This window comes from Phocoena sinus, chromosome X, assembly GCF_008692025.1.
Source record: "Phocoena sinus isolate mPhoSin1 chromosome X, mPhoSin1.pri, whole genome shotgun sequence".
NCBI lineage: Eukaryota > Metazoa > Chordata > Mammalia > Artiodactyla > Phocoenidae > Phocoena > Phocoena sinus.
The window spans coordinates 34,640,504-34,667,754 of NC_045784.1; the positions used below are offsets into that span (position 1 = coordinate 34,640,504).

General features: G+C 46.8%; 1 protein-coding gene across 1 annotated transcript in view; it reads left to right on the top strand.

Moving 5' to 3' along the window:
- The window catches only part of TSPAN7 (tetraspanin 7), a 136,701-nt gene extending 109,724 nt beyond the window's left edge, over positions 1 to 26,977 (top strand). Inside the window, exons 2-8 of the mRNA XM_032620718.1 lie at positions 1,649 to 1,837; positions 5,460 to 5,534; positions 8,209 to 8,304; positions 9,924 to 10,079; positions 15,608 to 15,691; positions 25,684 to 25,756; positions 26,017 to 26,977. Of these exons, the coding sequence (XP_032476609.1) occupies positions 1,649 to 1,837; positions 5,460 to 5,534; positions 8,209 to 8,304; positions 9,924 to 10,079; positions 15,608 to 15,691; positions 25,684 to 25,752 (669 nt within the window). The 3' untranslated portion in view covers positions 25,753 to 25,756; positions 26,017 to 26,977. The remainder of the gene's footprint in view (positions 1 to 1,648; positions 1,838 to 5,459; positions 5,535 to 8,208; positions 8,305 to 9,923; positions 10,080 to 15,607; positions 15,692 to 25,683; positions 25,757 to 26,016) is intronic.
- The last annotated feature ends 274 nt before the right edge of the window (positions 26,978 to 27,251 follow it).

Below are 27,251 nucleotides of genomic sequence, written 5' to 3' on the forward strand. Positions count from 1 at the left end.
TGGCATTATTTCATTCTTTTTATGGCTGAGTAATATTCCATTGTGTACATATAACCACATCTTTATCCTTTCTTCTGTCAGTCTTTTTTATTTGCCTCCTCACTTGAATGGGCAGGCTGCACAGGGAGCTGAGGCATTTGGTGTGGGGCATCGGGGGATAGGGTGGGAGAAACTGGGGAAGGGCTTCCTTGGACATCCGAGCGTTTTTTGAGCCTCATAAGATGTCAGAAGTGGTGGCAGCTGGAGGGATGTCAGTTCGAATGAGCTGCTCAGCTGTTGGTAAACTGAGGGAGAGAGACGGGCTGGGGAGCTAGAGACACAAAGTCGGCCACTGGCTTCAGCAGCTAAGGCTCCTGGGGTGTGTGGCCTGCAGGGGATGGAGCGTCAGGCATGGCACGCAGCCCCAAGTCTATGCCCTGAAGTAAGGGCCCGAGTGATGCAAGGCTCTATGGTGCAGACACACTGTGGGGATTTCCTTCGGGCCAATCAGCGCGACTTGACAAATTGTAGTACAGCTAATTCCAGGCACTATTCAGATTCTGTTGTTTTATAGTGAATAAAATATTGTAAGTAAGGCAGCACATCAATAGGGATTCAAATATAGTTTCAGTATTTTGCTTTTGTAGAGATTTTCGTCGTGACAGTTAAAGAAGATCACCTTGTTCTTGAGAACATCACGTAGGATGTCTTTAAAATATTCCACATACACACATGCCATTGAAGAGGGCGGCTGACATTCCTACTGGAGTCACGCCCAGCCCTGCGTTGAGCAGCAGCTCCCAGACCAGATCTGGGAAGGCTCTCAGACCTGTATTAGGATTGATTGATTGAATTAATTGATTAATTAATTTATGGCTGCGTTGGGTCTTTGTTGCCGCGCGCAGGCTTTCTCTAGTTGCCGCGAACGGGGGCTACTCTTCGTTGCGGTGTGCGGGCTTCTCATTGTGGTGGCTTCTCTTGTGGCGCACGGGCTCTAGGCGTGCGGGCTTCAGTAGTTGTGGCACGCAAGCTCAGTAGTTGTGGCGCACGGGCTTAGTTGCTTCGCGGCATGTGGGATCTTCCCGGACCAGGGCTCGAACCCGTGTCCCCTGCATTGGTAGGAGGATTCTTAACCACTGCGCCACCAGGCAAGTCCCTAGGGTGTACTTTTTTTTTTTTTTTTTTTTTTTTTTTGCTGTACGTGGGCCTCTCACTGTTGTGGCCTCTCCCGTTGCGGAGCACAGGCTCCAGACGCGCAGGCTCAGCCACTTTGAGGCATGTGGGATCTTCCCGGACCGGGGCACGAACCCGTGTCCCCTGCATCGGCAGGCAGACTCTCAACCACTGTGCCACCAGGGAAGCCCCCTAGGGTGTACTTTTTCAGCAGCTTTTTTCTTTTAAAGTTATTTAGTGTTGGCTTGACTTACAGTTGATATGGTACCTGCGTATGGGATTGTGTAAGGGACAGATCTAGTTGTCCAAAATCAAAGTGTCTTTACTGTGTGGTGGCTTTAGATCATGGGCTCTGGCCTCTCCCACTGCTTCAGGAAATCCTACAGCAAGTGCCTGCTTGCTCCCGGAAACTGGAGTCTTCAGATTCCAGCCACATTGCTCTGTGTTAATTCTCACCTCTCAGCAGCAGTCTCACACTTCTCCTGCTTTTTTTCAGATCACTGGGGTGATCCTGCTGGCCGTTGGAGTCTGGGGCAAACTCACTCTGGGCACCTATATTTCCCTTATTGCCGAGAACTCCACAAATGCTCCCTATGTGCTCATCGGAACTGGCACCACTATTGTCGTGTTTGGCCTGTTTGGATGCTTTGCCACATGCCGTGGTAGCCCATGGATGCTGAAACTGGTGAGTAGGTCACAATATAATACTTCTTTCTGATTCTGTTTTGCAAAAAATATAAATCACGTGAAAGCAAAGTGGCCCTTCTTGAAGCCACAGACGAGTCCTTAATAGTCATTGACTCTAATTTTAGTGCAGGCTTTTACCTAACCCACCCTTTAATCCCCTAGAGGGAGAAACAACCCCAGATACAGCCTGACACACAAAAAAATCCCGTCCTGGTCCCTCAAGGTAGATGATGACAAAGCAGTGGCCAGCGGTTCTAATAAGCCATTTATAGCCTCGTGGCAAGATGCCCTGTTCCAGTTTTGAATTCTGTCTTAGAAATCTCTTCAAGCATGTGATGTGCAGCCTTGGTGGGTGAGGCAGCACCCCGAACATGAGCAGCCTTTCATTTCCAAGTTCCCAGTGGAGAAATACTTTTCTGCCTCCTTGAGCTGGGCTGTGCTGGGATGCGCGGGCACGCTCTCCTCTACGCCTGCACAGCCTGGCTCCGTGCAGTGGGGGTTGAGCTAAGCCAGAGCTTCCCCACTCAACAGACACAGCAGTGATGTTTCCCAAAGGGTAAGGATAGGCTGTTGAAAGGCTGCTGCTGCAAGTCTTAACTTTCTGGTAGACCAGTTGCCTAATTCTCTAGTCTCTTGCCCGTGCTTTTCATTAATAAGAGTTTATGTGGAAGGCTTTCCCAGATAAAAGGCAGCAAGAGCCTCTCCTCAAAAGAAAATTTTGTTTAAAAGGATTTCTTTCTCTGAAAGGGGAGAGTAGAGATTCCCTCGGTGCTGGGTGGCCCGTCCTTTCTTGTTTAGCCCTAGATTGCAGTAACCCACGACACCGTCTAGTGACAGATACGGGTGTGAGGGTGATTCACTCCAAAGGAAGCACCTTCCAAATGGGCACTGGTCAGTCTCTTTGTTGGCAACCTGATGGAGGTCGTGCTTGATTTGGCCATTTTCTGTCCTGAAGACCGTGTGGGAAGCTGATAGCCTGGCCACAGCTAATCCTTCCAGGTTGGTGGAAAAGCCGTAGTGAGACCATATGGAGGCACTTCTGCTGCTGTCACCTCCATTAGCGCTGTGAGTCTACCTTCTAGTACCTCTTACAGGCGCTAGTGTTTCCTTTTGGTCTAGTGCTGTAGTTTTCAACTTTGATCTGTGCCTGAGTCACCTGGGCTTTTTAAAAACACCTCTGCCAGAGGCCAACCGCCAGCCAGTGGAACCAGACGCTGTGACAGTCAGGATCTGGCTCCACATTTTCTGAAAGCTCTCCAGGGGTGCTATTGCACAGCCGGTGCTGAGACCCTCTTCTTCAGTACAGTGAGTAGCAAGGGAAGAATTAACTCCAGAGGCATGGAAAACAAACTGCTAAAAAGCCATCTGTCCAAACAAGAGGGGAGGAGACCTGGAGACCTGACTGACCCTGATGCTAAGTGGCTTAAGTCTTGAGGGGCAAGGATGTAACCTCTTTGGGCCTTTGTCCCCATTTATGAAAGAACAGTATTGGATTAACCCACCAAGGTTTCTTCCGGCCCAAAGACTATGACCGAAGCAGGCAGGAGTGGGCGCGCAACAATGGAGCAGCCATCTCTGGCTTCTTCTGAAGGTCTCGTTCCATGCTGCCGTTTTCTCCTGACGAGCAAGTGACCCTTTTGGCGAGTAGAGAAGTTTGGGGGGCTTGGTGTTGGTTTTGGTCTTCTAAAAGCTATCATTTAGTTCCTTTCACCCGCTCGATGTTGTCCTGTGTGCACGCTCCATTTTATTTATTCCTCACAACCGCCATAAAATTCAGGTTGTGTTTTCATGTTACGCGATAAAGACTTGGAGGTGAAATACCTTGTCCAAGTTCACACAACTGATGTGCAGAGAGCTGGGACGGGAAACCAGATAGGTGTCTTTCGAAAGCCAGGACTATTTCTACTCCAGTATTTTCATTTGGAGAAAACTCGAGCCCTGCCACCTGGATTTAATACAGGCTCTCCCCAGCAGGCCTTCTGAAGGAGGAGCAGCTCTCCTCTGGAAGCTTCCAGAAGCAGAGAACCTCCTAGGGACGTGAAACTGCTGATCTAGCTGAACAGAGCAGAAGTCACTTGATTAGCTGTCCCTCTAAAGTTTTGCAGTCCTCATTTAACCTCATTAATTGCAAAACAATTGAAAATAACTCTTTTCACTTTATGGAGGCCCAGAACCGCGGCCCCTCTCCTAAGAGCTACACCGCAGAGTCCAAAGTTCTTTCTCCCACCTGCGTCCTGATGATTACTTTCTCACAGGACTTTCTGGTGGAGTCTAGGCCTGCGGTGAGAGTCTCCCTAGAGTAAATTGTGCTTCTAATTGCATTTTGTACCAAGCTGAGAGAGAGAAGTCGTGTACATGGAGCCTTCTATTCATAACTGTGTGTTTGATACTTCAGTGTCTGTGCTTTCAGCGTGCGGAGAGACTTTTATTAATATTTTGAACGAAACCAGCATTTTAAGGCAGTATTTCCTCCTTTGAATATATGTGCCCCTGGCTGAGAAAAATAATTTATGATCCCACGCACACATATATACTTTACAAGACATACGTACACTTTACAAGTAAGCAGTATGGCCACGTGCAGTGCAGTCAAATTCTAGGGCGTCACCAAAGGCCATTCGCAACATTCAGGAGCGTTGTATTTCATTTTGAGATGAGAAGAAGCAGATTCTAAGACATATGCCTCGTAGGAGAGGCACTGGGGGTTTTAGATGCTTGCGAACATTGTGGGTCAGCAGCGGAGCTGATTTGCTTTTCAAAAGGCTATCAACTCCGCAGGCAGAACAAGAGAGGTAAGCGACCCACTGCTGCGGGTGCCGCCGCATTCAGGCCGTCTTGAGGAAGGGTATCACGTGGGCCTGTGCACATCTGGGCCGCTCTGTCAGAATGGGAGGGATACAACTCCAAAGGAAGGGGGTTTGAAGCCACTTCATAGGAGATGTGCTTAAGGAAACAGGAGGGCTTGCCCGAACTGAGAGAAGCAGCCGGTCCCTCCATGGCTGTATTCACACAGACGAAGGGCCGTGGCGTGGAAGAGAGGTCACACTGGTTCTGGCGTCTCCTGAAAGCAGATCCAACACCAGTAAGTGGAATTTACAAGTAGGCAGACTGTGGCCAAGCGGAAGGAGCCTTTCTGGCAATCGGAACAGTTTAAAATGTGAATGAGCTGCGAGGGTTGGGCGGGAGGGAGTGGTCCCAGCTTGCAGACGCCAGGTGACCCTGGTGAGGAAAGTGGTCTAAAGGACTCACAGAAAGGGTGGAACTGTGTCCTGTGCCCTCCAGAGTACTTTCTACCTCGAGGAGCCTAACATTAAGAATAGTGGATACTTAGTTGTAAAAAGCCCTTCCAGATTTCTCTTGGTTGAGCTGACAGGCACGTTGCCGGTCCCTGGACGCGCTGTCCTCAGCCCGTGTGCCCCCAAATGCTTATGCACATTAAACAGACACACGCTTATATGGAGGCTCGCGAGGGAACATCTGGAGAAGAGGATTGTCCCCCTTTTCCTTCTAGGGAATATGACAACTTGTCTAATTCCCCCTGACAAGAAAGGACCTAGCCCAAAGAAGCACTGTTCTCCCCCCGCCATATCTGACTGTGTCCTTGTCCACTTGCTTTGCAGTATGCCATGTTTCTGTCTCTGGTGTTCCTGGCTGAACTCGTGGCTGGCATTTCTGGGTTTGTGTTTCGTCACGAGGTGAGTATACACCAAGTGGAGAACTCAGTTCAAGGGTCTTTGGGAGGAGGATTTTTGAAACGTCTTGGAATGTGTAAAGGATGCAGAGAAGCTAGCTGGCATCTCCAGTGGTATCTGCTAGTTTCCAAATGCCATGTACTATGAACTGAAACGCCCAGAAAATTCTACAGGTGGGGATTTCGCCAAACTCGAAACCTTAGTTGTTGACCCTCACTCTATTTCTTTATATAGCTGTCGCATGAAAGGATTCTCCGCCTTGTTGGACTTTTTAAAAATTACTTTATTTTTGGCTGTGTTGGGTCTTCGTTGCTACGCACGGGCTTTCGCTAGTTGCGGCGAGCGGGGGCTACTCTTTCGTTGCGGTGCGCGGGCTTCTCATTGCGGTGGCTCCTCTTGTTGCGGAGCACGGGCTCTAGGCGCACGGGCTTCAGTAGTTGCAGCACGTGGGCTCAGTAGTTGTGGCTCGCGGGCTCTAGAGCGCAGGCTCGGTAGCTGTGGCGCACGGGCTTAGTTGCTCCGCGGCATGTGGGATCTTCCCGGACCAGGGCTTGAACCCGTGTCCCCTGCATTGGCAGGCGGATTCTTAACCACTGTGCCGCCAGGGAAGTCCTTCCTCCTCCTTTTAGAGGAGTGACCTTCCATACAGATTAAATACTTTAAAAGTAGCCACTTCAGCAAGGCACAAATGTATATCCGTATATCAAGAGTTCTCAGAGGCCAGAGGCAAGCCAAACAAGTCGTTGGCCAAAGGCGAAGTGCTACATTTCCCCTAAGCAGCCTGTGCTCTACTGTCTCCTCCCTAGAGCCCCTGCGGGGCGCCCCCTGCCGCCCCGGGGTAAAATCCACACCCCAGTGGCGAGGAGCCCCGTGGCTTCGCTTGGTGGTGTGGGAAAAGGAGAGAAGACAGTCACGATTAAAATCCCCTACAAAGCTGCACTTTTTTATTTACATGTAAAATCTGAGATTTCTACAGCTGGGGAGAATGATACTGAATCCGGTTTTGCGATCAGAACTGCTAGTTTCAAGGACACTCCCAGCTGTCCTTTGTCACATGTGGCCATCCTTCCATGTCCTGTCACTGAGGCTGCTCTATTTGGACAACGTATAGATGCTAATGCAGGGATGAGCTGCTCTCACGCTGGCTGTAGCTGCCGTGGTATCACTTTTCAGTACTGGTTCTAACTCCCCACTCCCCAAATTCATTATTGTTCCCTGTAAATAACAGTAAAGATAGAAGCAGCTACATATGTGTTCGAATGGAAAGAAATAGCAAGACGGAGGTAGGAAAGTCAGTGAGGTCGAGTGTGATAACTGTGGGTCTTGAAGTCTGGCATCACCTGTTCCCAGGCCCTGCCTTTGTGCTTGGCCAAGTCAAGTTCCCAAGTTCCCAGTGAGCCTGCCTTAGGCGCTTTCTCCCCCCTCTTCCCCTTTATCAGATGTGGCCCCTCAGATGCCAAGACGGACTTCTAGAACCATTTCATGTGGGCACTGCATCCAGAGCTAGATCCCCCATTCTTATTCTCAGCTGAGGTAAAACGTGATACCTAGGACCTGAACATCCTCACCTGCCTAACCGCTTTTCACTGAAAAACCATTTCTGGAAGTGGTGGCTGGGGGTTGCAGTGCCACTCTTCGGCCACCAGTAGTGGTCTTGAGTTTGGCTAAAGAGTCAAACACACATGATGAGAATAGGTCACAACCTAGCAGCATTGACTGGGAAGGATACAGTAAAGGAAACATAGCTTGCAGGCAGGGCAGCAGTGGGCTTGTTTCTTCAGTGGGAGTCCTCAAAGTGGTCCAGGCTCTAGTCTGTGTAGGCCTGCCCACACCTAAGAGACGATGTCAATAGTGTCTCTTTATCTCTCGTAACTGTCCAATGGGCATAGCGTCCAGTATCTCAGCAAGGAATGCGCCTAGTTAGAAGAGTCACCATATTTAGCCCTAAGCTTCCCACCAGGTAAGTATTGTCATTTGCTGAAGTCCAAGGCCAGAGTCATTTCACCAATCGGGGCACTTTTTACCATAAGCGGGGTTGCCTGGTAACACACCTGATGCTCCGCCTTCAGTAGGTTTCCAGGAAAACAGAACTTGAAAGATAACCCAAGGTCAAATGTGTTCACAGAGAAGGAGAAAGGGTTTTGCTAACCATTTATTAACAAGTAAAGTCCATGTCCTTTAGCCTCTCTCATCTCAACGAAGACAGGTAAGTGAAAGCTGGTTTTGCCCCACTCCTGTGTGGTAGACTAGGGATCTGATTCTGGTCAAAACATCGGTCTTCCTGCCCGCCCCACACACAATGGCCTGTCCTTTGTCATTCTTCTGAGTAAGGGCAGAAAAAGTTATAGAAAGAAAGGCAGTAACCAATTCCAAGAAAATAACTAGAAAACCATCACAGCCCTTTCTGAATCTGACTAGCCACCTGAGTGGCTCATTGAACTAGGCAGGGTTCCTCCGGATTGGGGGTAAGGGAACATTTTTTTTTAAACTCGTGAGCTAACAACCCCATTGGCCGATCTTCTGAGCTCTTTTGTCTCAGAAAACAGGGCATCCCCTCCCTGGCCTACATTTATTCAGAGACTTTCAGAAGAGGCTATTTTGGGGTGGAAGTTGGTAAGAATCTGTGTCCATCTGGGCTGCAGTGGACCAGAAGCACATCACCCCTTGTCTTCCCTAGATCAAGGACACCTTCCTGAGGACTTACACTGATGCCATGCAGAATTACAATGGCAACGACGAGAGGAGCCGGGCGGTGGATCACGTGCAGCGCAGCGTAAGTTCCAGGAAGGAGATGGGGCCGGCAATGGCCTGCGAGGTCGGGCCTTGGACTTGTGGGCTGCCGGTGACGCTGGACTGGCAGTGTTTGCTCTTGAGCCCCACTCTCCGCCTCTTGGCCCAGTTCCCTTTCCAACAGTGGACATCCAGTACTTTTTCAGGGTCCGGGGATCCAGGTAATCAGTGCCAAGAAGGACCACTCCCTCCGGTTTGCTTTTCATCCGTAAGGATGTGAGCATCCCAAGGAGAGCTAGTTTGCCCTTAAAATCTGAAGCCTTGGAACAGTGAGTGTAGGACAGCCTGACTTCGAGTTGGCTCCCTAAGACCAGCCTTCTGGGAAGGGTGTCTTGAGGCTGGGCAGTGAGCTGTGTTCACCGGCTTGGGCGGTGCAGTGGGGTTGGAGAGCCGATCTCAGAGCAACTGAGGATCCTGCAGGCGTGTGAATGGCCTAGGCTGCCTGGTGCTTCTCAGAGGATATGAGGAAAGTAGTTGTTTCCTGCCTGGAGGTGCTCAAGCCTGACTGCCCATCAGGATCATCTGGAGAGGTTATTTTGTTTTTTTGTTTTCGCGGTACGTGGGCCTCTCACTGTTGTGGCCTCTCCCGTTGCGGAGCACAGGCTCCGGACGCACAGGCTCAGCGGCCATGGCTCACGGGCCCAGCCGCTCCGCGGCACGTGGGATCCTCCCGGACCGGGGCACGAACCCACGTCCCTTGCGTCGGCAGGCGGACTCTCAACCACTGCGCCACCAGGGAAGCCCCTGGAGAGGTTTTTGATTGAGGGGTGTCTTTTATTGTTGTGTTGTTTTGTTTTTACTTCAGAAGCAGTATTTTTATGTTTTTGGTAATTTATTTTGGTAGAATCTCAGTTACCCAGAAAAACTGCAGGAATAGTACAAGGAGCTCTACCCCTTTTACCCGGATTCACCAATTAATGATATATTTTGCCCCATCCGCTCCAATATCCTCTATGTCAGCAGTTGGCACATCTTTGCTGTAAAGGGTCAAGTAGTAACTATTTGAGGCTTTGACTGTCACAGCTACTCAACTCTGTAGCACAAAATCGGCCCTAGACAACGCGTAACACAGAGGCACAGCTGTGTCCCAGTAAAACTTGATTTACAAAACCAGGTAGCTGGTGGGCTGTAGTTTACCAACACCCACTCTCTCTCTTCCTCCATGTGCATCTTTTTTCCCCCTAAACCATTTATGTACGTATTAGTACAGATCTTGGGGAGAGCTTTCTAAAACCATTTTGGCCTGAGCTCCCCATCGACAGTCCTGATTCAGTAGATCTCTACGTCTGTCTCTTTAGCAGCACCTAATCACGCAGGTGATTTTGATGCTTAGCCAGGCCAGAGAGCAGCTGCTTGGCTTTGGGAGGTGGAAACCAACGCAATATGGCATCTAGGACTCACTTCGTCCGCTGAGTTCACGTGGGTATGCCAGTGAGTAGAATTGTTAGTGGAGCTTCAGCTCATCTTGACTCGCCAAAGCCATGCCTGTCGACTTAGGGCCTGGGCCCATGTTTTTCTCTTAAAAGCTGCAAGGCGCTGGGTGCAGAGACCACAGTGCCTTTGATCTGCCACACTTAATTCTTTTCCTTTTCCCGTTAACAGCTGAGCTGCTGTGGGGTGCAGAACTACACCAACTGGAGCAGCAGCCCCTACTTTCTGGAGCACGGCATCCCCCCGAGTTGCTGCATGAACGACACTGACTGTAATCCCCAGGATCTGCACAACCTGACCGTGGCCGCCACTAAAGTGAACCAGAAGGTACTCGCTCCCTCTTGGTCCTGATGGGACTCAGTGGTGAATGTCTGGGGAGGGCTTTTTTGTCTCTGTGAAATTATGACAGATAGGTTAGAAATGATAGTCTTGGAGAGAGTCAGGAATCTTCCTTTGTGGTTCTTTCTGGCCAGGGAGAGGCACTGGGCTGCCCACTTCTGAAGGAGAAAGCCGTGCCTCAGCGAGACTCTACGAGGCATAGTTAGGAAGGGTTAGCAAGTGGTTCCTGTTAACCCTGATGCTGATGTCAGGGAATGTGGCCTTTCTTCTTTCTGGGTGTCTGTCTTCTGCTTAATGTACCTTCGAAACATGAAATTATTCCCAGCTGGGTGCCAGTCCTCAGCGGAAAGAGGGAGTCGAGTTGACAGACAGCATCTGCTTCTGCGAGGAGGGTGGCCTTGATTTTAGGGACTTCACTGCATTGGGAAAAGAAATCAACAACTTCAACTCACTCTCAACATCCTGACTCCCAAAGCAATTAGAGAAGAAAAAAAAACTGGCCAAGAGAAGTTTGAAAGTTAGTACGTAGTAGAAATGAGGGAAATGAAACTTAGGTAGAGAAAAGGAAAATCAATTCTGTATTCCACTCTGCAGAGAATCTGATGAAGACGTGATACAGCTGTGTGTGAGGGCTATCTATCCTCAAACATTTAGGGAAATGCCAGATAGAAACTATGTCTTGCTGAAACAAAAGGGAGGGAAAAAACCCTACTGTTGAGTTTACCTGTGGTTATGCCGCCATCAGGTAAATCTTCTTTTCTTACTAAGGTAAAGTTCTAGTTTTCTTTTCTTTTTTTTTTTGGCCACGCTGCACGGCATGTGGGATCTTAGTTCCCTGACCAGGGATCGAACCCGTGCTCCCTGCAGTGGAAGCATGGAGTCTTAACTATTGGACTTCCCTGGAGTCTTACTTAACCAGGGAAATCCCAAAGTTCTAGTTTTCTAAGGTCTTCAAAATTCTATGGGATCTGGGCCAACTACTGAATAATTCACAGAAGATAGCCATCCTTTCAAGATAAGAATGTTAAGAGATGGTTTCTATATTTTACCCATGTAATGTTGGTATCTGTAGCAGAACTGCTGCAAGGCGTTGTTGCCATATTCTGGAAGCTCCTTTTGTCATTCTGGGTTTATTACTTGGCTGTTGGTGTGGTGAGATATGATGTTCAGTACAGACAGCTTCTTGTGTGAGCTAAGAGTACATCTGTTCCAACTGGAATTTTTTATGAACCCAAAGTTTGAGGCCTCCTTCGCCTCTCATCAGCAAGGTGACTCCTGGTTTCTTCATGGACACCTCCACTGAGCATCCGTATATGTCATTATGCTGCCATCGTGTGAAGTGCTGAGCAGACCTGGCACTCAGTGGATGCTCCGATGTACAGAAGGCAAGACGTGCTTTATGGAGTGAGATATTGGCACAGCAGAGCCTCAGGAGGTCCTTTGTAGAGGCAGCAATCATCAACCTTGATAAAAGCCTTCTTTCTGAAAAAAAATTTCACCCAAACTACTTCTTTTGTGAAAGTTGAGGGCTTCGAAGTCAGGACCACAGGGTCTGGAGTCAGACTGCAGTTTAAATTCTGGCTCAGCCACTTGCTGGTTGTGTGATCTTGATCAAGTTACTTAACCTTTCTCAGCCTTGTTTTTCTCATCTGTAAAATGGAGAGAATAACAGTTCTTGCCCCTTAGGATTGATAGGAGAATTGAATGAGATAAAGCATCTAAAGCACAGTGCATGGCCGAGAGTAAAGGACAAGATGAACGTTAACTGTGAGGTTAAATGGTAGCTGTGGTGTAAATGTCACGACAGTAACGGTGATGTCTGTCTTCCACCCTACCATCCTGTGCCTTTTATTAGAAATGATGCAGCAGGTCCTTGTAGGGAGGGTCTTTTGTTTGTATTCAAAAGCAGGCTTAGAGGTAGATCCTATAGTGCATCTCTAGAATCCTTACAGTGATTTCCAGAAAGATAGCGGAGCATTTTTTCACTTCACTGATAACCTACAAATTGGCCTCGCTCCCAGCCTCCCCCCACCCCCGCCCCGCCAATCCTACTTTACATTTTCCTGGGTGCCTCAAATACCTGGAAGAGATACTTCTCTCTCACTTCCCTTTTACCCTCCAACCTGGCTCCCTCTGTGGGGAGAAAGTGAATGAAAACTGAAATTTGCCTAGGAAGTTTCATTAGATATTCTCATTTAATGCCCACCTGAACTTCTCAGACCAATTATTTCCCAGGCCTGAGTCTGTGACACCTCATCTATAAAAGGTAAGCAGTGCGGATGGGGTGGAGATGTGGAGTGATAGTCGATGCTCATAAAGGTTAGCCTCCCCAAACTGACTCCCTCCCCCAGGAAGATTAACTCCCACCGTGTCCTAGTTCTGTGGAATCCTGTTATATAAAATACATGTATTCTCAGTCCCCATAGATCTTTTAGTGTCTTGAACCCTGTGCCCTGATAGCACAGAAAGGTGGCTCTGGGCTCTTACCTGGCAGCCTGAGAAACCTACCTTGTACAAATCACCGGCAGAGAGCAGGAAGGTGAGAGCGGTTAAGCAGGATATTTATTGTTTTGTTTTGAGGACAGCTTTGATTTTGGTTTTGCTAAGCACGGTGATCAAACGTCCACAGGTTCAGTTAGCTAACAGCATTGACCGACCCCTACCCCCTAGGAATTCCTTGCCTTTTTTTTTAAAGAGCCAGGGCAAGAAGAAGAGAGTTATTCTGGTTGGCAGCTCCCGAGGTACCTCCTCCCAGTACCTGCCTGGAAGCAGCCGTGCTACTCCTGCTACTGAAAAGCCTGCCACTTGCAGGCGTTTCCCATCAGAGGCCCTGTTGATTTAGACTTGCTGAGAGGGTGAGCAAATTACCTGTTCTGTTTCTGGGTGTTTCCTAGGACGTTCAGCAGGTCTCTGTAGATTGATCTCACACCTGACAATCAGGCTTTCATTTTCGGAAATTAAGAGAGATCGTTGTGGGTAGATAAGAGAATTTTCGGGGAGAATTTGAGGTGGAAGGCAAACGTGCACTGGGGTTGTAGGATCGAAGCAGTTCGGGCAGTCTGCAGAGCTAGGCCGAGACCTGGAAAATGGGCTTGTGGGTCCACAGAGTGAACAACAGAGGAAAAGCTGGAGAAGGAAAGCATTTATTACAGCCTGGGTCTTGTATCGTTTAAACAACAACGAAGAAGCTAAATCACTTTCATCTTTTCACCTTAAGTCACTCTCCTATTGCTATAATTTATTAATTTGCTCTTTGTTTAGAGTGAAAAAGGGTGGAGGAACTTTTCTTAGTGAAGAGTGCTTCTCAAATGGGCACGTGAAACATCTGGAGATATTAACATTCATTAAAACATTAAAAATGAGTAACTCCGGGATCTGGCAGATTCTGGTTCAGTAGGTCTGGAGTGAGGTCTCAGATTCTGCATTCCTAACAAAATCCCCAGTAAATGCTGCTTCTGCTGCTTGTAGCAAAACCCCGGTGCGAGGAGCAAGGTTTAGAGAGAACGGTTTTGCCACAGTAGTACTAATGCCAGGCCCTTACTTCATTTTTCTGTTTTCTCTTACTGCTTGGAGTGGGCTTTTCAAAAATAATATGACTGACTGATTTCTACTCCATTGTAGGAGATTTCATACTTTAGAAAACATATTCACCTTATGTGCAGAATTTAAAGTTCACAGCAAAAACAAAAAAAATAGAAAAAATAACCCTATTCCCCCCCACCCCGAAAAAAGACCAAAAACACCTATCCCAAACTATTTTGCAGAGTAAGAAAATAGCCCACCTCACGTCTCTCTGGTTTTTATTACTGGGTTTGTGTTTCCGTATTTTGAGCTGATGTGACACTGGCAGTGGTCTGAACTTCATTCCCTGGCCCGAGCATCGCTGTGGGGAGGAGATACAGGACGACCAGCGCAGAAAAACTCTATCTTAGCTGCTGCCATTCGGGAATATCCACCTCTCTTCTGGCTTTGACTTCTTCCTAACCCGAACTGACTTTCTTTCCACTACCTTTTGGAAAATAGTGTGATATACAGTTTCACTAGTAGAAATGAAATCGGTGAGCAAGCTTCTCCTATAAAGAGAGAAGCAAATTGCAAAACTCGCCATGAGCGATAACGCATTTCCTTTCCCGCCCCTGCCTTCAAATTTGCATCAGGTAACTAAGGAGCATAGTTTGTCCATTGCATTGAAAACACGTGTCAAAGCACTGCTGCTAAATTAATGCATCTTGGTCTTTGCAAACAGACTTTTCACAAGCTCTATGAGAAATGTTTAAACTTTGAATTTAAAAATGGGAGACATGTTTTTGGTTGTTCTTGTTCCTCAGATGTTACTACACTTTAGTGGGCCTTTCTTGATTAACAATAATCCTCTTTACCCTGTTTATGAAATTGTCTTGATTTTTCACAGACTTCATACATTCAAGTTGGGGCCCTTTTTCAGAAAACTGGAAAATGACCATGTCTTCCAAAGCTGAACACGTCAGTTCAGAAGTGTAGGTTGATTTGGCCCAGTTCCAAACTACAGAAATACACTCACACACTGACACACATATATGTTCGCTAATTCCTGCTGTTTGAGCTGTCAGGCGTTTTAACAGGAAGAGTCAGCTTTTGCCTTTGCCTTACGAGTGATGCACAAAATTTGGTGTCCTACCTGGACTGGGTTGATAAAAAATACAATCCAGAATAACAACAAAACTAGTTTAGCAACATTGTCGAACTCCAACCAGACCATTTCTTTTAAAGAAATTAAACTTTATCAGTATTAAACTAACACTGAAATTGGTAAAATTGGTGTTGGTTTTAATCACAACATGTGGAGATTTCACAGGATGTTAAAGGGAAACTCACTTCATTTTACGAATGAGGTTATTGACATCATAATAGAGAGAGGGTAAGTGACTTCTTCAAGGTCCCATAGTAAATCTGTGGAAAATATGACTCTAGAACATGGGTTTTTCCCTAAAAAAAAAGCTTAATGGTCTCCGTAGGAAGAACCCTAAAATACCATAAAGTTGGCAGGTATTCAAACACCACCTTCTAACCAGAGGATTTCACTTTATTTATCTAAGATTCTGTCATTTGTGGTCAAAATGCTAGTAACTATGTCTATGATGCTGAGTTTTCCTGATCAGGGATGCAGAATGCCTTTGCACGTGTTTAAGTCTGCTTCTGTATCCCTACAGCATTCGCCTCATGGATCTTACAGACTTCTTGCTAAATTTCATCATACAACAGAAACGTTTGTGGATGAAAGTGTATATCTGGGATTTACTTTAAAATAATCCAGCCAGGGGATGCGTGTTGAAATTTAAATGAAACAAGATTGGCCATATGTTCACTGTGATTTTAGAGGAAGGGTCACTTGGGGGTTCTGTACCGTTTGTATGTTTGAGATTTTTCATTCTGTTTGCGAAATGAAGGTTGGGGTGTATGTGGGAGTGTCGCGAGGTAACCCAGCCGGTCTGGCCTGGGTGAAACATGTCTCTGAGACCGTGTCTCTGTGTTTTCAGGGTTGTTATGATCTGGTGACCAGTTTCATGGAGACCAACATGGGAATCATCGCTGGAGTGGCTTTTGGGATCGCATTCTCCCAGGTAATCTTGCGGTCGGACCTAGCCTTTCCTCTGTCTCCTGCTCTCCTTTCCCTCCCCCTGGTCTCCAGATTCTCTGGCGGCCTCCCCGTGCCTGGGGAAAGGCTGATGGATGGGGTCAAAACTCCTTGCTCATTAGTCCTCAGGTCATCTGTTTATTGATTTTCCTTTTTCAACTTAAATGAAGTTTTGCCATCAAGGGAATATTGGTTACAGTTCAACTAATGACTAGCTCCAGAAAAACAACTCCCTTCTTCTGTAGGTCAAATGGAGGTTAGCTGAACAAAGTGTTGCCTTAATTGGAACCTAAGCAACTCCAAACATCAAATGGCTGATTTGGATTCGGGGAGGGGGGGGTAGGGCTCTTTTCCTGGTTGACCTGTCCCTTTTTGGTTCTTAGTTCCCGGGGATTGTGCATGAGATCGCTCCCTTTTAAAGAAAGCCGAAATGTAGCAAATTTCATCCTGTCATTATTGGATCTCAAGGTTTGATTATTGTTTCTTAAGAGGAAACTGAATTTGTGTATATGAAATGTTATATGCCTTTATCTCCACCCAGCCTCTGAAAGAGAATGGGAGAAGCCATTATGCCACACATACTCGAGGATGGAACATGATTAAGCTAAATCTAAAATTTTGCCCACCTGCACCAGGCGGTGTGTTGCCCCACAGGCTTCTGATCTCCCGGCCAGTTGCTATAATGTTGCTGTGGGTGGAAGGATCGGCATATATACCTAACAAACAACCAAAAAAAAATTGATTTATCTTTAACACAGAATTTTCTTCAGACCAACAGATCATTTTCCCAACAAAGCCCAATTAGTGTTACCTCAGTAATGTTGCCATGGCTCTGGTTTTATCTGCCTGAATTCTATATCAGGTCTCGCAGACTATAATTATACCCCTCCCTCCACGGCCCCTATACCACTTCCCTTCTTGCTGAGCAATGCAGATGCACTTTAATCTTCTTTAAGTTTGTTCCTAAAACATCTTTATCGAAATACGGCCTATGAAGAGAAGCGCACACATTGTAAGTGTACGGCTTAATAAGTTATCAAAAAATGAGCTTACCTGTGTACTGACCACCACTTAGATCAAGGCATGTTAGCCTGGCAGTTTCTGCACATGGAGGGCTTGGCCTCAGTTAAGTCTAATAAGCTTTTCTTCCCAAGAAGTTACCAAACCGTGTGTGACATTTCCTCTCACAAGGGCATGTGGGCCCAGCCAGCACGAGTGTGTATTTCTTGTGGCAGTTTTAAAAATCTTTTACCACGTTTTGTTTTTTTTTTTTGCGGCTCGGGAAGGGCTTAAACCCTCAACACGCCAACACACACAGACCAGATTGGTGCCACAGACAGTACTGATTAACTCGGTCTCGAGAGACACATCAAAAGAAGTTGCAGCCCTGAACTTTCTTCTGGTTGCTATCCTGTTTCAGTAATAACACTTCAGTGACATATCAGTAATGGCCAGGGGACATTTTAGAGGATTCTGGACCATGTGTCCGACGCAGTGTGCAGGAGGCATCTGGCAGGTGCGCATATGGTCTGCTTTACATATGTATGTGCAGTGTTGGGTTAACCACCTACAGGACAGGCTTGTGCTTGCGTTTGAGGAGGACCGTCCCCTTGGAGGAAGGAATATGGCTGCAGTCGGCCCTAAGGGCTACCCTAGACCCAGGAAGGGACACGAAGCCGGTACTCTCCCTGGGGAAAAGAGAGCCTCAGAGAGCCAGGACTCTCGTGGATGAAACATCTTTTCATCCAAGAACCTTTCCATGTGGCCACGAGGAGTTGGGAAAACAGTCCTACTTTCGTGAGTGAGGTGAACCAGGTCATAAAGAATCTGATTAATACCTCTCACACTTCTCACATCCCCGTGGAGGGATTTAGGGTGTAGACCAGTGGTTATCTGGCCCGATGAGCACTCATCTCTGTGTGCTACGTGGAAGAAACCCCTGCCGTGGGGCTCGCCGAGTTTGCTCTGTGGCCCTCTGGGGCAATGAGAAAGGGGCTTTGGCCCCAAGGAAGCCCCAGACAGACTCTCTTCACAGAGTTTAGGTTTCTTCAAGGTACTACGGAGTTGTTGGGATAAGAAAACAAAACCCAAAGCCCAGGAGCATTGCAGAGGCAGTACCATTCACCCACGTGGCCGGTCAACCACAGTGGGGCAGAGACTTGAGATCTGCTGTGCTCAGCTTGGGGCAGAAAAAGGAATGGCCACGGCCAGCTGTTATTAGCCAGACGCACTAGGAACTGCAGCTTTTAACGGTGCCAGCAGCCTCAGGGTACCTGGAAGCTGAAGCTGGCTTCCAGTTTTCAGTAGATCCGGGGCCTCTCTGGGACCACGGTGGCCACTTACCAGATGCCCATTCAAGAACCAGCCTTACTCACCTGCCACCAAAGCTTTAGCCACAGGTGTTCAAAAATTCTAGAACAAGTGTTATAGTAAAACTTAGCAGATGTTGGCTGATACCAATAAATCAGTCACAGTGGCCTATGTGGTAGCCTTCGTAGAAGAAAGCAAGCTCTGCCGAGTAGAGGCCAGAGTGAGTAGGGAAAGAAGAGAGCACCCTGCCCCACTCCTTACCTGCTCTCCGCCTTCTCCTTGCCCTCTTCCTCACCTGCTCTCATGACGTCCACGCTATCCTCTGTTGGAACAAACCGGCCTTGCCCATCTGTTGTCTTAGAAATCAAAGGTAGTATAAAGTACAAGGGAAACTAAGCCGAGTCTAGCCTTTTAATAGACTGTGTGAGAACTCTGTCCTGTTACCTAACTTAGCTAACTTAAAGCTAGCTCTTGAGTGCTGTTTTTGGATAGCAGGGTTTGGGCAGGTGTTTAATATTTCTCTGCACAAAGTCCCAGTGCCTTTGCCCTCTCAAGGAAAAGGCCATTTGTCTGGACTTGATGGGCAGGTCCTGCGGCCCTATGAATTTATAGCAGATGGCTGAGTGTGTTTTTATAGGGTACCTCCTCCCTGCATCTTTGGCAGCTACTCTTTTATTCGAGGGGTCTTGGGAACACACACACAGAGAAATAGCCTCACCTCCCTCGTCCCTAACATGACCTGGAAACCAAGCGTCCGAGTCTGGACACTTGTATTGCTCAGTTTGTGACACTGCTTCCCGCCTTGGTTGGCCTTCTGCTATGGGTCTCTGTATTTAGCACTTCTGTATCCAACGTAAATAGCTTCGCTAGACTTGGAGACTATTAGGCTGGATTAATCCCCCAAAGCACAGAATGTTACAGTCCTGAGTAAGGACGGTGGAGCTGTTTTCCAGAAGGGAGAGTTGAGTGCTTTGCTTGAGGTTGGGTGGCTACTGTAGAGCCAGGATTACAATTCTGATGGTCTCATCTGGTCTGCTGTATTCAACGTTTAGGCCAGAGATAACCTTTGTTCTTGCTTCATATAGCACCTAAATGGAGCTCAGTTTGTGCCTTTATAATGAAAGGATTTGAGTCCGTGGAATTGCAAAGACAAAGGTACTCATTAAAAAAAATACAGATCCTGGCTTCCCAGGTGGCGCGGTGGTTACGAATCCGCCTGCCAATGCGGGGGGACATGGGTTCGAGCCCTGGTCCGGGAAGATCCCACATGCCGCAGAGCAACTAAGCCCGTGTGCCACAACTACTGAGCCTGCGCTCTAGAGCTCGCAAGCCACAACTACTGAGCCCGTGAGCCACAGCTACTGAAGCCCGGGCCCCTAGAGCCCATGCTTCGCAGCAATAGAAACCACGGCAATGAGAAGCCCACGCACCGCAATGAAGAGTAGCCCCACTCACTGCAACTAGAGAAAGCCCGCGTGCAGCAACAAAGACCCAACACAGCCAAAAATACATTAAACAAATACAGATCCTCTTCCTACCTATCCATCCCCTGACCCTCACCCCTGCAGGGCCTCCTCCAGGGCCCACAGGCTACTGAGATGATTCCTTACGGACCAAGGATTCTTTTCTGGGCCTTGTTTACCTTTTCTGTATAGAGGGCAGGGAACAAAGGTGTCAATAGCCTTGATGAGACATGGCTGAATAAGGCTAACGGAAGTTTTTACTTATTCCCCTAGTGTTTTCAGGCCTGGAAACGGTCCCTAAAAGCATTTATACAGTTTTATTTCAAACCAGATACCTTGGCACTTACCCAGTTCAGTCATGAACATAAAATCTCCACAGACATTCTAAGGATCGAAATTCTCGACCTATCGCTTTTGCCACTTTCTTGTTAAGAAAGTTGCCTTTTACACCTTGTTTGCTGGCCTCTCTCTGCCCCTCAGGAATCGGGGACCGGGCCACGTTTACCTCCCATGGTGATCGCAGGGGAAGACAGCCTTGCCCTGTCGCCTTTGCTGACCTGGACCCCACCCCTCTCTCAGCCCCTCTGCCGACTCTTGGAGTCCATCCTGTTCCTAGTAATTGGCAGAGCCCCAGCGACGTGATCGCTGTTACCGGCGCTCTCTTTGTGGGGATATGCTTCGAGAAGGTTAGAGTATACCTTTTGTAAGTCTGTCCTTCCCTCTCTGGCTTCTCAGTTCTCAAAGGGCCTCCCAGAGGTTTTCATGACCCCAAAGAAAGCAGAATATGTAGTACAGAGAAGGCCGAGAGCGGTAAAAATAAAATGTTACTTCCAACGATTAGATAAAGTCTTAGACGACCCAATATAAATAATCTGACCTCAGACTCCCTAGGCTGTACGGCACTTGACACTTCGCCAGTCACGGGGAGAGGCAGAGGTGACTCTGGGGTCTCCGTCCTGAGGGCTGTTTGCGTAAGAGGCAAGCTCTCCTTTTCCCGTCTTCCTCCGGGGTTTAAAGCAGAAGTTTGTTCCGGTGCCCACAGTCTCCAGCCTTAAGACACGTCGGCAGTGTGCTTCTGAGGGGCAGCCTGGAATCCCTCTGTTCTTTGAGGCGCTTTTTACATATATTTAACCTAAAACAAAGATGGATTTTTCTGTGTACAGATTAATCGGGTCTAGTGGCAAGCGAGCGTTTGGTCCCGACTCTGAGGAAGAGGCTATGTCTTTACCAGGCTTTCAGTTATGTACCTAGAAATAATCTGGTAGTAGATGGTATTAAGTATAGGATGTTTCCCCCGCTCCCCGCTTTCCCTTAACTTGGTGCTTAGGGAAATGAGAGATCAAAGTTTTCTCTCGAATATGATGAGACACTGTAGCAAACACTGTAGCAAATTTGACGTCAGTAATCCTGCGAGCAATTCAAAACACCCACCATATCCCAAATCCTGGTTTTTCTTGCCCTAGAATTAACTAGAATAAAAGCCAATATATGTAAACTGCTGTTTTCACAAAGCTTGTGTGTGCCTCAGCTCAGGACTTTTTTCCGGAACAATTTCTGAGTAGATGTTAACATTATTGCCCGGGGGATTTTTGCAGAAACTAACGCCTGTGGCCGGCGATTTGTTCTGTAAGTGAATATTGAAACACCCGCGTCTGAGTAAACAACTTTTTTTGCACTTAATGTATTTACCTGAAACTTTGTTCACGTCTTACTAAAGCATTCTAATATTTCGTTTCAACGGGATAGGCGGTATAGCAGGCACCTCTGTGCAGGGGAACAGAACATCTATTACAAATATGCCATGTTTCACTGTGCTTTCCCCTGGAAGAGCAGACTCTATACTTTCTGGCGGCATTTTTTATTTTAGTCCTGTGGGTATCATTTCCTCTAGAAGATGTTCATTTATTTTACCTGGTGGTCGACAGGGTGGGTCTTTGCAGGGGGCTCTTTCAGAAACGCCACAAGAAGGACCAGGTGCGGGACTACCACTACGTTCACCAGGATTGTCAGTTAACCATTCTCTAGCTACTGCTAACAAAAATTGCTTGTAAGACTTTTTATTCTGTGCACTAAGGCTACAATAATTTTTTTTTTTTCCTGCGGTACGCGGGCCTCTCACTGCTGTGGCCTCTCCCGTTGCGGAGCGCAGGCTCCGGACGCGCAGGCCCAGCGGCCATGGCTCACGGGCCCAGCCGCTCCGCGGCATGTGGGATCCTCCCGGACCGGGGCACGAACCCGCGTCCCCCGCATCGGCAGGCAGACTCCCAACCACTGCGCCACCAGGGCAGCCCAGGCTACAATAAATTTTAAACGCATTGAATACACCACAATTAATCAAATAGAAACCCACTTTCTTATACCATTTTCGAGTTTTCCAGAGGATATTGAAGTTTGCCAGATATTGATCAGATCGATCAGCTCCTTTCATATATTCGTCGTACTCTAATATACATGTGGGCTTAGTTATCTGATGTCCAGTCCTCCTAACTTTCCTGTAGATGCTGTGGAGGAGTCATGAATAATGTCGCCATGTGGACTAACCTCTTGTCTTTCCATATAAGAAGAATCACTTCTCCCCTCTGTAGATTTTTAGATTTCTCCTTTAATTGGTTTGGTAGACCACGACTCTCTCTTATAGTCCCACAAACTCTGGGTTTATTTTTCAACAATATTTCAGATATGGACACACTGTTGTAAAGATTGTCTGGTTAATATGGTGCCATGAACCAAGATAAGGTTGTAGGACTGATAATATTGTTTCTTGCAGTTTCTTTCCTTCACCCGTGTAAATCTCAAGGTTGCATATATATCCAGTTTCACTTTCGCTAAGCACCCTGACCAAAATTCCATATCTTGTAAATTTTCCGGGATTATGGGTTTTGAATCTGAGTCGTCCTCTCCACTTTATCTTTGCCTCCTCAAGGGATAGCTCTTGTTTAGGTATATAGATCAGTTGAAATTTGGGTAGAAAATAATCCAGAAGAGGTTTAACTTTTGAAATTCTGTCTGCAGGAAGTGGAGTTTCTGAGTTATCGTTAAAGTGAAGAAATGTCATTATTTGTTTGAACCTTCTTCTCGTCATAATCTGTGGAGAGATAGGTGTTTCAAGTAAGGGATCAGTTGACCAATATTCTTTCCAGTGTGGCTTTATTTGTCCCATCAAAATTATTAATCCAAGAAACTTCTTCATGTCACTGTTGGTTACAGCAGTTCATTTTAAAGCCTTATCATACTTTTTATACGATTTTTCATTCTGTTGGTGATACAGGTTTGTTTGAGAGGCGACCAACTCGAAAAAGTCGTTACCAAAGATTAATTCTGTTATTTCACTAACACTTTGTGCGTTATTAGTCAATAGTTACACCTGACACTCCTATAAAGTCTAATTTCCATGAAATATTGTCTTCAATCCACCCTTCTGTAGAAGCAAAGGACCATTCTCCAGCACCATGAGTTTCGTTTTCACTTTCCATATCAGAATCAATCACTAAGGTTTTCTGTCTTTTGTTGGTCTAACATTCACATCGTCTGAATCAGAACTATGTTCTGAAGAACTGTCACCTTCTGAGACACTAGTGTATATATATATATATATATATATATATGTCGCTTGGACAATCAGAGAAAGTATCTGCCTAAAATTCACCGAAAAATTCTTCTTCACTCAAACTTTCATGATGTCAGTTTTTAAAATTTTACGGTAATAAATTGCGTTCATAGTATACATAAGGTTGGAACAAAAACCTAACGGATCAAAATGTGAGTGATAACGACAATCATAAGTTGTATAATGAACCCTTGATCAACTTTAAGCTCTAACAACTTCACGCAGTGATGTTAAAAAATAATTAAAAAAAAAATGTCTTCTCCCATGGGCAAACAGAAGGTATACTGTTGCCCTAGAAATACAAAACGTAGTTAGTTTGAAAGCAAATAGCTTTTGTTTTTACTTATATTTTTAAAAGTTATTATTTCTGTGAGAAAGTTTGTCTGGTGCCCTTAAGGATGACGCTGTTTCTGTTTGAGGAAAAAAAGATGGAGGGACATGCCATATTTCCTTGAAAGCAGACATCTCAGATGCAAGAAATATTGAAGTGTACTGTGGAATTTTCTGGCTGTGTGGCTCGTGAATTGCCATGGGGGCCAGGAGCATTGCAAACTGTGCAGTGGAACGCTGGCTACTGTTAAGTGCTAAAATACACATGAGGTCAACGAGAAAAACCTAAAGCGCTAAGCTTTACAAAGAAAGGAGGGTCTGGGAACTTGAGATCAAATAAAGAGATGCCCACCCACAGTCCTCTCCCTGAAGTCTGCAGTGTAAGGCAGGAAGGAACCCTTGGTGGCGTGAGGCAGAGGAGTTATTCTGGAGAGGAAAGGGGTCTAGGCCCCAGGGTGGGAAAAGGGGCTATCCTTGGCTAGAAGAGGGTGGAGGCTTAAACTCTGTGTGGGTTACCTGTATGGTTTGGGGGAGATTCTTTAACCTCTCCTGAACCCATTTTCTTCTGTGGACAGTTGGGACGGTAATACTGCCCAGGCATGTAGTAAGTATTAAATAACTCGATATTCCTGATCCTGCTATGTGCCTCTAATACTTGGGTTTTGGCTGGCATCTGAATTTTGAGCGTATCAAGTGTGATCTGGTGTATGTTGGTCCTAAAAAATGGTAGTTCTAATGAAAAGAGACAAGCTATAAGGTTCAGAGTCCTTGCACTCACGGAGGGGATTTTAGTTTCTCATTTGGCACAGTATTCTGGAGGTGACAGCCATGGTTCCTCTGGCCACTTGGTGGTACATGCACGATACTACGTATTTTGTGGCACAAAATGATGGTGGCCAGAGCCTTGGTAGGAGACAGGGTAAGTCCAGTCGGGTGATTTTCCTTACCTGACAGAAGTTATAGTTTGCAGATTTCACAGCACGATTTCCATTTGAAAAAGGAAGATAAGAGTCTGGTATTTCACCAAGAAAGGGAGGCCGGTTGGAACCTGCAGGATTGAGCGGAGAGCTAGAACAGAGTTGAGGTGTTGCCTTGACCAACGGTGGGACCCAACGTGTCACCTGTAAGATAAGGGTGAGCAGATGGACTGGATGAGTGGTTCTCTCACCTGGAAGGCTTGTTAAAACACCAATTGCTGGACCCCATCCCCAAGAGTCTGATTCAGCAGGTTTGGGGTGGGGCCTGAGAATGTGTTTCTAACAAGGTCCCAGATGATGCTGATTCTGCTGGTCCCGGGGCCACATTCGACACTGTACTAGATTACCTCTAAAGGTCATTGCCACCTCTGAACCAATTAAGCATGGCCAATTGCTTAAGGAGAAGGGACCCCACATGGCCAAGAGAAGCTGCAGCCCTCTACACTCCAGTGCACAATCAGGGTCCTGTCCAAAGAGCGATCCTCCAGCAGGAATGGGAATTTTCATTTCCTATGAGCAGATCCTTAAGCACCCGCACTTAAGGATGTCTTGCTCGCGTCACAGCACCTTTTTATCAGATCCACCTGTGTTACAGGTTAAGTCAAGGCACAAAGTGGGCAGAAGACTGAGGTCTTCTGAGGAGGTGGAGGTACCCAGATATTGGTTGTGCCGGGGCCCCTGAAAAACCAAGGGGTAGACCTTGGGTGTAGATGGGCCCATTTGGGCCTAAAATATCTACATGGTTTAGAGACAAAGAGAAATTAAAGCCCCCGCTCCGCCCCACTTCTCACAAGCCATGACTGACTTCACTGGCAAACTCACCCAGTCAAGGATTAGCGTCCCATTGTCTCAAGGAAAAGAACTATTATCCTGTCAGCCGGGTATGGCTGGGGTATCATCCCACGTTGAGGTAGCTTCCCAATGCATGCGCTTATGGTTTTGAATTCTGGCATTCTGCGGTACTTAATTTTTTTCATTACTCTCAGAACACATGAACACATTTTACTACTACTTACATGTCAAAAGTTGTTTTTAATGGCCAGAGCGAGCTAGACTTGGAACCTTATGTTCAGCTGGAGAACCTCCAGCTGACCTCCACTAGCACTTAGACTCCCTAAGTCTTAGTTAGATCCCACCACTGAAATCGGGTTTGATCGTTTTCCCTAGTGCCCTTGCCCCATTCATGTACAAAAGCCCTCAGTTGTGAAACATTACATCGGAGGGGGCGGTGTTAGAAATGTGTTAGCTCGGTGACTTCACAGCCTCGTTCTCTTTTTCCTTCTGCCAACAGCTGATTGGCATGCTGCTGGCCTGCTGTCTGTCTCGGTTCATCACGGCCAACCAGTATGAGATGGTGTAAGAAGGTGAGTGATGGTGGGGGGAAGTTAAATCTAGGATTCTCCCTTTGGGGCACATACTCCCCTTCAAAGGGACAAGAGTGCTGCCTGGCCACTTCACTCTGATCTCGGTGGCACTTGGCCACGTGCCGAAGCCTCATTTCTGTGGTGCTGGGGAGGAGATGTGAGCACTGCTCTGGAAAACGTCGAAACGCTCTCTTCAGCTTGTTACCTTATTTTAAGGCCTTATTAATGGTGAGTCACTCACATGTTTTAATTTCTCTTAGTCTTTCAAGAATGATGGAAGAAGAGACCCATTTTCGAAAGGAACTGCAGCAAACTTTGAAAGACTTCCAAAGAATGTTAGAGCACAGTACATAATACACCTGTCCTAACACCCTCACCCCGTGCAACTGACACTCCCACACAGTCTCTGCTCCACCTTTGAGCCTGCATCGTGCGTAGCATCCCATCTTGTGAAGCCCTGTTGTGCCAGAGTGTAGCCAGGTTCCCTGCATCTAGTCCTAGGGGACCCCACCCAAGGCTCTGTGTGTGCCACCTCCTCCATCTGTACGTGGTCCAACTGCAGCTCATTGTAGGTGACTGGTTCTCCATACCATCACTGGCCCTGCAGGGCCCTGCATGTAGTGTGGGAGGCTCCTGTTAGCCCTTGATCATGATTGATAAATGCCGCGCCCCCCTAGATGTAGGTAAGCAGATAGCTACCTGTTCTTTTTGGCTTAATCTCCTTTGGTTGCGTTTTCCCTTTTACTAAGGCTCTTGCCTACCTTCTTCAGGCTGCCTAGGACATGTAAAGAGATGCATTGGTAATTGTCCATGAGGAGAAAAAGGCACGTGTCATGCACGAAGGAAATTGTCGAGCTTTGGGTGGCATCCTTGCTCCTTACTGTTACATGCCTGGGAACTTACAGACAGTTTAGTGCACCTGTATAATCCTTTTACAAAGCTGTATCGTTGCTTCCTGTGAAGGAAATAATATTACTTCTGTTTTTCCCCAATTAACTGCTATTGTTACTTTACTTCTTTCTATATTTTTTCTTTGCATTGACATTACAGACATCGAGGACCTCATCAAATGGATTTAAAAATGAGTGTGAAGGGGGAACAATAGTCAAAATATTTTTAAAAGATCCTAAAAAACAATTCCTCTGTCTCGCATGCCAACAAGAATGCATTGATATTGTGAACATTTGTGATACATGTGTTAATAAATAGTCATTACAAATTGCTGTGCTCTGGTTTTGTTCTTTGGTTAAGTTTTTAAACACATTTCTATATTCCATCTTGTTCCACAGGGGATTGGAGGTGGACCACCTTACACAATGACACATCCCCCCATACAAGCTCCCACTCCACTGAAATAGCATGGGGCAGTGTAAAAATTGAAGGGTTAGATTTTTTTTAATGGACATTCCAGGAACTTGAATCACTTATCATAAACAGGATGTACTGTTGGCTGCAAACATAGACCCTTCATATTTCAGGCCAGAGGAAGATTTCA